Below are 13,238 nucleotides of genomic sequence, written 5' to 3'. Positions count from 1 at the left end.
GGTCAAGTTGACACAATGGAACAAAAAGTTGATTCCCACTCCCCTAAGAAGACACAACAGCAGCTGGCAAGAGATGCTGGAGAAATTCCTCCTTCTGAGCTCTGAAGAAAGTACTCTATTTTTGTGTGCATGTCCCAGCTATATCGCCTTTAAGAAAAGCAATGATAGAAATTGGGACAAACTACAGTGTACTTATTTGCTGAAGTTTATTATTCCACTCTGGCAAATTACAGTTAGAAATAAATCCAGAGGGGGAAAAAAAAAAAACAAAAAACTTTTGAAAACTTTGTTTTGACTTCAAGCTTGACCAAACACAAATCCTTTGCTATCTACTGAGCCTTGTCAGCAGTGAACTAGAATTACAAAATCTTACTATATCCCATCGTGTACCCCTACAATTAAGATGTTGATTACCTCACAAAGGTTTCATTCTTGCTTTCTAGTCTCTATAGTAAATACACTTAAATATGACTTCTACTTCTATACTATACTAGAGCTACTCTAAAGTTTCAAACATTAGAGGCTGCTTCTCAAGAAGGCTGACAATGCATACACCTTTTCTTCAACATGTTGCAATGACTTCTGGTAGAACTGTCCAGGTGTAATTTAACTGGTCTCTCTTTGCAGACATGATCAATTTTACTCACAAGAAGCTATTCAACTTACATTTCATGGTCAGTTTTTAAGAAAACTGAATCAAAAATATTCCTAACTACAAGAAAAGCATGAACTGGAGACCTGTCTAAACATTTTCAAACTAGTGCAAAATTATATTCTCTCCAGTCATTTTCACTGTTTAAAAGCTCTGAAAATAATTAATCATTTTGCAGCAGTCTGTTTTCAGCACGTTAAAATGTAACTTTTTGCCAAATAAGTGCTTATTTTGAAGCTGCCCTTATTTTTGCTCTTTACAACTACGCGCCCACAAAAAAGCAACACTACACGATCCAACAGAGCCTGCAAAAGGAACAAGCAATCCTTCAAAACCGTTTACTTCCATTACATCCAGATGCTCTCAAAAATACAGTATAAAAGACACTCGCTCATTTTCATTAGAAACATGATGTTGATCGAATCAAACAAAACAGAAAAACTGCAAAATGCACTAAAACGGGTCACGCTATTACACAAATCTGCCGTTGCACAAGTTCAGGTTCCAACACACAATTTCTTAAAAGATAAACAGGAAGCACAAAGGAATCGCTACACAATGCCCGCAGTGCTGCTACCAGTTGGCAGTTTGCCACCACGCTGCTCCCCACCCCCCGTCCTACACTGTGTGAGTAAACCTCCCAGCACTGGTAGGAATGAACTGACATGGGGCACAAATAGTGAGGGACCAAATATTCACGAAAACAGAAGAAGAGCAGAGCTGACCTGAACAGCTTGCATTTGTGGTGACTGAATGACTGAGGGCTGCATGGCTTGAATGACACCTTGGCCATGAACTGTTTGACCAGGAGACAACTGCTCTAGAGATACTGCTGGAGATCCTCTTCCAGCACTTGATGCAGGTACAGAAACCAGCAAAAGTTGCAGTCGTGTGTAAGTGATGTGTCTGAAGACTTCATTAAGGGCTCTTAGAAGCAATACTAAAACAAGCTGGTTCTGCTGTCATATCTAAAACAGCTCAAGTGTGTGTACTTACCACACACAGAAATATACTAGTTTTGGCAGTAAGAAATTGGTATCTTTCCAAATGATGTCAGAAACTTAAACTGCCCCCTACGGAACTGAAAACCTTTTAAATTACTTTCTTCAACAAAAACAACCCTAACCTATCACAGACTAAATCTGCTGTCACTAGCATGAATGTTAGGAAGAACCTCAAGTAATGTACCACAAAATACCAGAACTTATTGAAGTATGTTGCAGTGACAACACACAGAGCAAAATGCTCTTAGTCTCACATTCAGAACTGTTTTTGCTTTGTTAAGCTAAAAATTTAGTTTCAACTTTTGGTCTTGAGATGGATGTCTCAAAGAGATACGATAATTTTTCAGACTGGAAGAAAAGAAAGTATTTAAGCAATACATAGAATTCCAAGTTGTTTTAGTTTAATAAATCCTCTTTATATATTCTACAATAACAAGAACAGCAGAGTTATATAACAATAAAGAACAGACAAATCTTAAACTTAGCCCAGCTGAAGAAAATGGTGGCCTTGTTCTGTTTAGGAATACATCCAAGCCCTCTTCCTGATAGCATTTTAGCATTGGTCAGACACACAGCATTGCCCAGCCCACAGTTCTCAATCATCAGTACTGAGCTGAATGTGTTAAGTAGTAAAGAAACAGGGCAGACTAAGAAACAGCTCAAATTTATGCTTCTACTGTTAAATCTATTAACAGAGAGAGATATATCAAAACGGAAAGCTTTATGATTAATCTCAAGTTCTTTGTGATGAAATATCCTGAAACTCAATGTGAAAAGGAAGAAAGCTACAACTTCCTAAAATTATACAATAGTCTTTTTCAAAGTGGCCTACATTAACAAACCCTAATTTCTCCATGTACGAGAACAAACCCTAAGTCATATCTAAGATTCTGCTATTTTCCCCTTTCTTTCTCAGCCCCAAAATGTACCTGATGTAAGTAGCAAAGGTAAAAATTGATGAGAGTGAGAAGAAAAACATGATTAATGTTGAATGTGTAGAAGAAGATATTTGTAATCATAGAATCATTCTATTTAAAGAGTTTTGTATTTTTCTATATTCACACTGATGGTGATTTCTTTTCCTTTTTTGAATTCCATGACATATAGGTTGCTTCTTGCCCAATACACTTTCCTTTCTTGAGACAAGAGAAAGTTGTTGGCTACTATCAAAACCCACTACTATCAGGAAGACCAGACCTTGGCTCAAATACCTTGACAAAACAATGTTTCTAGGAAACAGAGACAGGATCTTGTCAGCATTCACTACGTAATTATTCAATTGTTGTAGTAAACTGATCAGTTTTTCAGGAAATAAGACAATTGAAGGCATTTCTAACCTTCAAATGGAAACAATCACTCCTTAACTGGCATTAGATGGCAACATGTAAATAAAATATACAAGCTTTCCTCCCACACTATAAAACAAATATCAACATTATCATCAGAAATACATATTTTGGATCTCAAATGTCTTGAATAGCCTGAAGATTTGAACAGTATGATCTATTTCTGTCTGGCATGGTTGACGTCACCCTAACCCAAGCTTCAAGGAAAGAGCATGGAGCAGTTGAACAGTTCCAGAGCACACTAACCTCTCAAAACATTATGAAAGCAATTCCACTTAACCTATCAATTTGCAGATCTCAAAGACAGCAGTAATGTGATACAATTTGCTAGTGTATCAGAAAGAACATGCAGAGCACAACACAGAGAAAGCAGTACAACATGAACAGTACCTTAGTTTCTGTGTTCAGTACACAATGGGTCAGGCACATATAATCAGGAAGTAAACCAGAACTCAAAATTAAGAAACACTGTATTCATTTAAAAGCTCCTTATTCAGTCTAACCACACACAGAGGGGAAAAAACGACTCAGCTAATACTCTTAGAATACATTTTACAGTATCACAGGAGAAATTGTTTTGTTCCTATTAGTTCGGATAGGAGATTAAATGGGGAGTGGAGAGCACAGGAGGAGGAAAGACAATGGTATCTTTAAACCTGGATCAAACAAAAAGTGATTTGTTTGTTCTTCTTTTATATCTGTTTTAAACATCTCTATTTGATTGCTGTTTGCTGAGTTTACCTGGAGGTTAAACAGCATGCACATTCATGTTATTATAGTTCCTATTAACTACACATTAAATTTGTAATCATTTTGTATTAGGTTTGTTTTCAAGAACAATTACTTAAAAATTCAAACTTCGTATTTTTCATCTCCTTTATAAGTGTTAAAAATGTTAAAATAATTTTGATTCACATTTTATTTAGCATTATCTTTAAATTGAACACTTCATGTTGGCCAAAATACTTTTGCACTTGGAGGCTGAGTAAAACAGCCTTGGCAAATAAAAAAACAAATCAACATATCACATTGCTTTCTGACATCAGCGATGAGCAATGCTACCTACGACATCATCCTCCAAGGGATGTCTTGCACCAACTGAAAACCATCCACAAGCAATTCAGCAATGCAGGGGGTGAGGGGAGATTAACGCATGAGGCACGTGAGCAAACAGTGTAAGAGCTCTATTTCAGCAATAGCAAAGAGATTTTAGATGTTGTATTATCCTCTGGGGGTCTGAGCTGTGCTACAGTAATCTAATCACTTCAACAAATACCAACTATATATTCTGTTATAGCAATATGGGTTCATGCTCCAGATGTTTGGAAATAAGTGATCCTTTTTCCAAGAAAGCACAGAAACATAGTAAGCAAAAAGCACCCCCAAAAACAAATAGGAATTATCTTCACACTGAGGTATGCATCAGTCCTCTGACTTCAAGATGCACAGTCATTGAACAGCACGAACACATGAACTGTGTACATACACACTCTTGTCATTCAAGGTCAGCTAACTTTTCCTACTACACAGTTTACACTCACAGCCTACGTTTCATAACTCAATCATAGCTAGTATGAAGTACAATGCACACAGCTCCATGTCATTTCTGTTGCAGCTACAGAAACTAAGTGCTACAAGGACTCCAGAAGTGAGGTACTTCAGAAAAAAGAGAAGACAGAGCAAACCCACTGCAAATTCACCTAACAGGAAAGTAAAGGGCTCATCACAGAAGCACTGCCTAGCTTCTGCGAGGAAAAGCTGAAGACAAGAAAGTTCTGGCTAATTGCAAAGCTAATGACAATAAGGAAACTCCCAGGTGTAAAGAAGTCAAATGACTGCTCCCAGCCATTTGGTGAGAGCATACCCTTCAGGAAGGGCAAAACAGTGACAAAGCTACAGTTTTGTAATGTTTTAGTATCTACTTTGAAAAATGCCCTGGACTTGCACTTGGCAGGCTGGCTTTAAAACCATATTCACAACTGTGTGGTAAGCTTCAACAGTGCTCAGTCTCCTGGGAGGAAGATTTAACCCAGTTGGGTGCTGAGACCCACAAGGAGAGTGCCCTTGAAATGCTAAACCTGAGCAGTCCCAGCTTGCAACGGCTGTGCACTCCATGCATCAGAAAAGTCCCTCTAATCCCTCTGACAGCAGTTCTCACATTGTAAATCCTGACCTGAGTCTGGTTCACGGCCAGCACTGTGAGGTCAACCGACAGTATTTTGGATCAAGGCAGCAAGCACGGCTCTAATAATAGACAGAATATGACAAATGCAAGAGGTGATACAAAGAACCTACCAAGGATGCAGAACTAAAGCAGAACTAAAGGAAAACAAAGCAAAACAAAACAAACAAACAAAGAAAACAGAACTGAAAGTACTTTATTACAATTGAAAAAATTCTAAATAGATTCCTCCTCCCTTTTTATACTTAGTATATTTGTCTGGCTGAGCACAGGACAACATACAGTACAATACAGCTTCTAGAAATACTGCAAATGGAACATTAATTTCTCTTTAAATAATAATGTAACTGTTGCAAGTTTGACTATCATCAATGTGAGAAGGATATTTTCTTTCAAATCATCTTACTTTGTTTAAAAGCAGCTCTACATAAATAAGTACCCATGTATCTGAGACAGAACCCATGGAGCCTATACAAAAAGAAGTTGAGAAATTTTCCAGCTCATACCTCTGTTCTTTACCGAAAGCATGAAGCTTTCTGTATCAAGCAGCTTCCAAAGGCAACTGGATTCCCGTACAGCTGCAAGCTCAGTTCAGCTCTTCAGGCCTTCTAACCAAAGTGAGGAACAAGCAAGTGTGAACTCCAGACTGCTCTCCTGAGGCTTCAAACTGAAACACACTCCACATGCTCTGTTTTGCTGCTAACTGACAGAAATTCAGCAGTGCTTCCAGATGTATTAGCTTTAACTGAAAGACAAAAGGCCTTGCCTGGAATGACTGAACCTCAGCGGTTACCACTGTGCAGCATTCCAGTACTGAGATAGCACCTGAGATAATGATCTACGTGTAAAATCTATTGTTAAAATACAAAATTTGGCCCGAACTACCAAAGACAAAATGAATGGGTGAAATCAGCAAAGCACAACAAAGACAGTTTTTGACTTCATGCTCCATTCAAGGAAAAAAAAAAAAGACAGTATTCCCAATGATGCAGATATTAAAATCACAAATACCAATAAAAAAATAAGCAAGCATTCAAAAACATTTTGCAGCCTACTTGGCAACTAAAGATCCACAAAAAGCCAGCTATATTCTCTCCTGAAAATAAACCTATAACATAAGTCTAGTACCTAACATACCACATACGTGGCACAAAATAATTGAGCCCTTTGTTGGAACTGTATTACTAACTTCTAAATTCTGATGTGGAAGAAATTCTCTAAGATGGTTTTAATTGTTTCCTTTTTACATCAGTTCCTTTATTTCACAAAGGGTTTTTGGAGGTTCTTCTAAGGGGTATGCACATCCCAAAGCTACAAGGCCTAGCACTGCCAAGAATGTTCTCAAGTGCTGAATTTTTCAATGCTTATTTTTAATGATTGAAACTTGTTGTGCCATCTTTATCTCTTAACTACCAAAGAAAAATCCAGGTACAATCACTATGTAGAACACGTACATTTTAGAAATCCAGACACTGACATCAGATGCACAGAGATGAAACAGAAGAAGCATAAATTAAAATTATACGTGCAAGATGAAATACATTCTATACAAAAATCTAGGAAAGAACTGTGGCTATTTTTATTCATTTTCATTATACAACACATCTTCAAAATACACAATACTGCTGTTTGATCTTTGGGCCACCTCAACTCTTTAGGACCCTAGATCCAGCTGCAAAATAAACATAATCTTCTGAGAAAAGTGAAAAATAAGCATAATGATCATTTTGAAAAGCGCAGGCTCCTAAAAGAGTTACCTTTAAAAGATGTAATACTAGCTCTTTGTTAAATATAGCAGGCATTGTTTTTTGGTACACATTTGCTGTTTTTCCTATCTAATCACAAGACTTATAGAACATGAGAACTTCAAGTTGCATTTTTTGCAGTAGACAGTAAAAAAACATAACAGTTCTGGATGTCAGTTTATTGACTCCTCCCAGCTTTTCACACTCCAACTTACCTGAGATACTGAGGAAATCTCATGTTTGTCTGGCTGACTGCGATTGAGAACAGCATCTCTATCTGGCATAGAATCCACTGCATTATCATCCTGTTGCGATTCAACCATTTCCATGGTCATCAGTCTAAAATTAAGTACATACATACATAAATATAACTGTATGCATATATAAACAATGCTGTATGAAGGGTGTAATAGGCATCTAGGTAGAAAAGAGCAATAACAGACTATTTTATACTTGCAGAAAGAAACTAATAGAAAATACATAATCTCTCTCAAAACTATTGGATTAATAGAAGTCTCTTCTTCCAATTTAACCATATAAAAATCTTCATTCATACAGCCATGAGCTCTCAAACATGCCCTCTGGAAAGCTCAAGGCTCCCACAGCAGCCAGCACCACCTGCAGTAGGTGCCTCACGCCTCATACCGCCCAGCAAACAAAGCTCAAGCTGACCTGTGGCCATGTGCTGGCACAGCCTTCTAAAGGGCTCCTGGAAAACTGAACCCAGTCTGGGATTTCTGCATCCATAAATAACTCGTAACTCAAGACCCTCAACCACTCTTCTTGTGCTTTTAAAAGGAGGGCAAGTTTCAAAGCTGAATGAATAACTCTCTGACCCTCAATTTGATTTACAAGTTTAAACTCAATAGGGAAAGCTTCTAAAAATATCTATCATATAGGTGCACAATTACCTCTCCGTTGTTTTTTCGTGTTTCTTGGCACACTGAGTCATAATGGAAGAGAAGTGTGTCTTAAAACAGGGTTCTCTTGGGCCCCCTCTCTTTACTACCACTCTGTGTGCTGACAGTGTGTCATTGAACAAGTGATGTCACAAGCATCACCATGGCAGCAGCGCAAGTTACAAACAGAATCAAGACATGCAGACCACACAACATGCCCCATGGATGTGCTCCCCTACATGTTGTGTCAGTGAAGGAGTTAAGATGATGAAAGGAAGAGGTGATAAAATTATGGTTTTAAGAGGCAGAAAATCTAGCTTCATGAGTTCAGATCAGATGGGTTCAGTCACTGGGCAACCCCAGCGTAACTCAACCTTCAACTGTTTCAACCAACTGGTAGCTACTGGGGTTTCTTCCATAAACTGAGACAGGGCATAAACCAGGAAACAGCTCTGTTAACTGCCCAAAACTGAGGCTCCTGAATTGTCCCATAAGTTAAAAGTTAATGGCATAATATCAAACAAAACAAGCTCAGCTCCTTTTATGACATGAAAGCATTGCTTTTATCTGTACAGTAACCTGTGATCACACAGGTCAGAAAGGAATACAGCTAAACGACAGAGAAGCACATTTCTAACTTGCATGGTACTCTGCTGTCCAAATTTAACAGGCTGCTTTGCCAACAGGAGCTTCAATTTCAGCACTTATACTTGTTGGGGTACTTCAGTCAACAGAAATTACATACTCTAGGCCAGTATCAATTCATGTAAAATTATTAATACAACATTTCATCTTTCAGCATTCCTTTCTTCTTCGTTATCACCGATTAATTCTATACAACCCAATACAATCTAATTAAAGGCCTACTAAAATTCATCAAATTAAGCAACTCGGGGAAGAATATTTTCACCAAGTTTTCCACCGTAATTTTCCATAGCAAGATGTTTATCTTATTACATCATTCCACTTTCAGATATGTATTCAATAAAACAAAGAGCAGAAGCATTCCTCCATAGTAGACTGGGAGCATTCACACAGACTGAAGCACAAAAAACTCTATCCAGCTCATCTAAGAATGCCTCCATAAGCTTTAGAAGAGCTCACACACCAGGGAAGATTAAAAAACGCATGTGGGCTGACACCACATTCATTGCAATCTCTTCCTACAGGCAGGAATACAGTCAGAATTAATTCACTTTATATGGGCCACAAAGTATTTTGTTGTCCAAAACCATCTGCCACAGATAACCTACAGCTGGGGGAAAAAAATAACAAACAAGAAATCACACACACAAACAAACAAAAAAACCCAACTATTTTCACCTCACTGAAAACACTTCATAGAATTTTACCTGTCAAGAACCAGCCGTCATTTTGTGAAACCCACGTTTTATTTTCTTAGTGTTGACTTAATGTCCTGCAGTCAGTAGGGGACTATAAAAAATGTTTTATTTTACTACTTTGACTATCAGCATCTCCCTCCCAAAGCTGTTCCAGCTGCTGCAGTTCAGTAACTGGTGGCTAATAGTATGGAAACAGCATCAGCACAGCCAGCAGGAAATTATTCCTACTATTTCACAAAGTATAGCACAGGGAACAGACTGCATTTTGTAAGGTTATATACATTAAATTATGCTTGTCACCATTCACCTATGTCAGTGATATAGCAAATGTAGTTAAAACATGACATACATGAAAAATTCAAGAATCGAAATATGTTTTCCATCTTCAAATGTGTACATTTATTCTGATTCCTAACGAAGACAATCACTTATTTTAAATCTTTAGCAAAGTAGAGTGAAATCTGAAAATTTATATTTGGCTTTAATGTAGAGTTTGTTATTGTTGTTGTTTTAAAGCCATTAAGTTCAGGGCCACAGCAAAATACTACTTCTGGATATGCTAAAATCCACTCCTTTTTGAAAACCTGCTGATTCTAATATATTTGAAAATAGAGACTTGAGTAAAAATGCTGCAGAAATTCACCATCCTAAGTAAACGGTCTAACTTCAGCCTATAATATCAAAATAATAACAAACACTTCAGTAATTTTAAAGGATTTAGCTTGGTATAAAACTTCTAAAAGAAAGATAACGGAAGGCATATTGTAGGCTGTTAATACATCATTCATACATGTTACGAGATTAAGAAACTTCAGCAAATACAACCACAGAGGACTACCAGACCCGCAGGCAAAGGTCACCTGCAGGCACAGCAGCTCCCAGGACAAGAAGTGGCACAGCCACATCACCCCCCATGGGCCTGCATGCAACCCAACACCATGCAAAGGAACTTCTGAATTTCACAGTCCAATCCAGTATCACTGTCAGAGTGCTCTTATAAGTTCCCAGATTTCTGTAACTTCAGCTGCATAGGTTTTTTTATTTCCTGTACCATCTTGTATATCATTTAACCATGAACACATTGAAGTGGGAGCTAATCATGATTATGTTTTACTAAACCAACAGTAATACCAACTGCTGTAAAAAAGCACCAATTTAATTCAGAAACTACAGTTTCATGCATTGGTCACACTCAATCCCTTTGCACTGAAAAAGAATATATCTGTTAGAATTCTCCGGAAGTTTCAAAGTAAAAGAAAAGAAATCTTCTGTCAAGCACTTTGTGTGGGTGTATCAGAATTGTTTGACATCATATGTTTAAATTAATTAGTAAAGTCTGTCCTATGTATAATATTCTAACCTTCTTCCTCTTTTAAGGTAAAACTAAGCAAACAATTGGTTTTAAAAGATATGGTCCTCACCCTTACTTAAAATAATGTTTTCCTTCATTGTGTGATAAACCGTATTACAGAATCACACAGAATGGCAGGGGTTGGAAAGGACCTTAGGAGATCACTGAGTCCAACCCCCTGCTAAGGCAGGTACTCTACAATAGGCCACACAGGTAGGTGTCCAGATGGGCCTAGAAAATCTCCACAGGAGACTTCACAACCTCTCTGGGCAGCCTGTTCCAGTGCTCTGTCATCTTTACCATAAAGTTCTTTCGCATGTTAGTATTGGTCTTCCTAAGTTCAAGTTTTAGGCCATTGCTCCTTGTCTTATTGCCATGCACCACATACAAGCTTTAATCCTACAGTCAGTATTAATACATTGATTTCTTACATACTCTACCTTGGTTGTTTACCGTCACTGAGGAATAAATTTAAATGTTAGGCTGGATTCTTTAATAAGCAAGACATATTCCAGCAACCCTTCCCAGCCATACATACACATACTCCTAAAAAAAACAACTGTGAACCAGGTAGTAACACCGAGTAACACTTTAATGTGGATTAGTACATATTTACTACAGTCACCAATGTAAATGTGACCAATGTGCAGCAGCTAGGGGCAGGTAAACACTGATTAAGATGCAGACTTAACATACCAAAAGCTCCTCCAGCTGCTAAAAGCAGCACCACCCATGGGACAATACTGATACTTGAGTTAAAGGAAAACATAGAGAACTGGAAGTCATTTACCTCAAGAGGTGTGAACCTTTTAGCACTTTTTGTCCACAGATAAAAGGACAAGGAGAACATCTTATCAAGACATATTCTTCTGTAATAAAGATCACAAAAAAAATCATTTTACTCCACACCAACACTGTCGTTAGTTTGACGTCAGTGAATATTAATGAGTATTTAATGTCTGTAGGTGAAATTCAAATGTGAGAACCAACTGGAGTAGAACTTTGCATGTATGACTTTCTAATTAAATACCCAGAGACATTTGAAAAATAACTTCTTTATTGCAACAGTACTTCATACATCAGAGATTGCTTACAAAGGAAATGATACGAGCCTAGAAAATGCATTCTGACCTTGCTCCAAGTACCTCTTTGGGGGTTTTTAAATCACAGGAAAGTGACTGGAAAATGAGGATGTGAATTTACACACACCTGATTTGTATTTAGTGGTGACCCCACAGCAAGTGCAAGAACACTCACAGTGCTCTCATTTCAGAACAGCACTGTTTTTAAGTATTGAAGCCTGGAACCCAGTTTGCTGCTGTGCTTTGCAGGGACTGCAGCTGGCATTGAGTGCTCACAGCACTCAGCTGAGTGCAACAAGCAACAGTGCAGCAGACTGGATCTCAATTGCATGAAGTTCCTGTTTAGTTTTTGATGTCATTGCAATACTTAGTTTGTTCTAATTACCAATGTTTTTTTCTTTTTTCTTCCCTGTCTTTTTCTTCCCAGAATCTTAACACAACACTCAAATAATGCAGAGCCCCAAGCTCCTCACTACAAGAAAGACACCGAGGCTCTGAGGCTGCCCAAAGAGGAGCATGGAAGCTCTGTGGGGTCTGGAGCACAGGTCTTGTGAGGAGCAGCCGAGGGAACTGGGGCTGTATGGTCTGGCTCTCCTCAAGGAAGTGACAGTTAGCCTCTTCTCCCAGATACAGCAATAGGATGAAAGGGAACGGCCTCAAGTTGCACCAGAGAAGATTCACGTTGGCTATTAGGAAAAAGTTCTTCTCTGAAAGAGTGGTGAAGCACTGGCTGGCACAGGCTGCCCGCGGAGGCCAGCGGCCCTGGCGGTGTTCAGTAAAGGCAGAGATGAGGCACTACGGGACATGGCTGCTGGGCGTGGCGGGCCGGGCTGACAGCTGGACGAGATGATTTTAGTGGTCTTTTACAACCTCAACCGTCCTGCGACTCTCCTACGGCTGCAAGCACAAGCACGTTCCCTGTCACCTCAGCATCCAGACACAGCACCGCAGACGCAGCAGCAGATCGTTTACGAGCCAGCATCAGTGGAACGGCTCAAGTGCCACAGGACGCGCAGCCCGGCTGCCCGTTCCCCGCCCACACAGAGCGGGACCCCGACCGCCGGGACGGGTCCCGGGTGCGAGTGCCCGGGAGCGGCAGCGCGGAGTTTCCCGGGGGCCGACCGGCGGAGCCGCGCTATCGAGCGGCGAGGCAGGCGCGGCCCTCTCCGCGCGGAGCGCGCTCCCGGCGGCTGGCGGGGACGCGCCGCCACCGCCCCCTCGTGCGCGCCCCCGCCGGCGCGGCGCGGCGCCCCTCTTCCCCCGCTACGGCCCCCGCGCGCCGCCGCCGCCCCGCGCGCCGCGCTGCGCGCTGCCCCGCCGCCGGCCCGCAGGGGGTCGGGCTGCGCGCACACGTGTCCCCGCCCCCTCCCGCACTCACCCGCCGCCCCGTACGTGCTGCCCCCGTCACAGGGGGTGGGGGGGATTGGGCCGGGCGGAGCCGCGCGTCGCTCTCACGTCAGCGCTGATGCAGCCGCGCCGCCGCGGGGGCGCTGAGGAAATGGCGTCTGCGGCGACTCCCAGCCCCAGGGGCCGCGGAAGGAGGCGGAGCTCGAGCACAGGCGGAGGCGCCGAGTGGCCGCGGGGCTCCCAACGACCGCCAACCGCCGCCGCGCGCCCTCCGGCAGCGCCCCTGA

General features: G+C 40.7%; 1 protein-coding gene across 5 annotated transcripts in view; it reads right to left on the bottom strand.

Annotated features, from left to right (window-relative positions):
* The window catches only part of CREM (cAMP responsive element modulator), a 31,429-nt gene extending 18,298 nt beyond the window's left edge, over positions 1-13,131 (bottom strand). For 2 of the 5 annotated variants that reach the window (XM_031616010.2, XM_031616011.2), the window contains exons 1-2: positions 7,841-8,045; positions 7,145-7,268 (exon numbers count right to left, since the gene is read on the bottom strand). In XM_031616010.2, coding sequence (XP_031471870.1) covers positions 7,145-7,268; positions 7,841-7,881 — 165 coding nt within the window. In that variant the 5' untranslated portion in view covers positions 7,882-8,045. Of the gene's footprint in view, positions 1-7,144; positions 7,269-7,840; positions 8,058-11,312; positions 11,392-12,982 lie in introns of those variants that run through there. The other 3 variants (XM_090143095.1, XM_090143094.1, XM_031616015.2) reach the window with 3 other exon arrangements.
* Positions 13,132-13,238: the final 107 nt, after the last annotated feature.

The sequence above is a fragment of the Phasianus colchicus genome, chromosome 6, assembly GCF_987193195.1.
Source record: "Phasianus colchicus chromosome 6, bPhaCol1.hap1.1, whole genome shotgun sequence".
Lineage (NCBI taxonomy): Eukaryota > Metazoa > Chordata > Aves > Galliformes > Phasianidae > Phasianus > Phasianus colchicus.
This window is presented reverse-complemented; position numbering and strand designations above follow the sequence as displayed.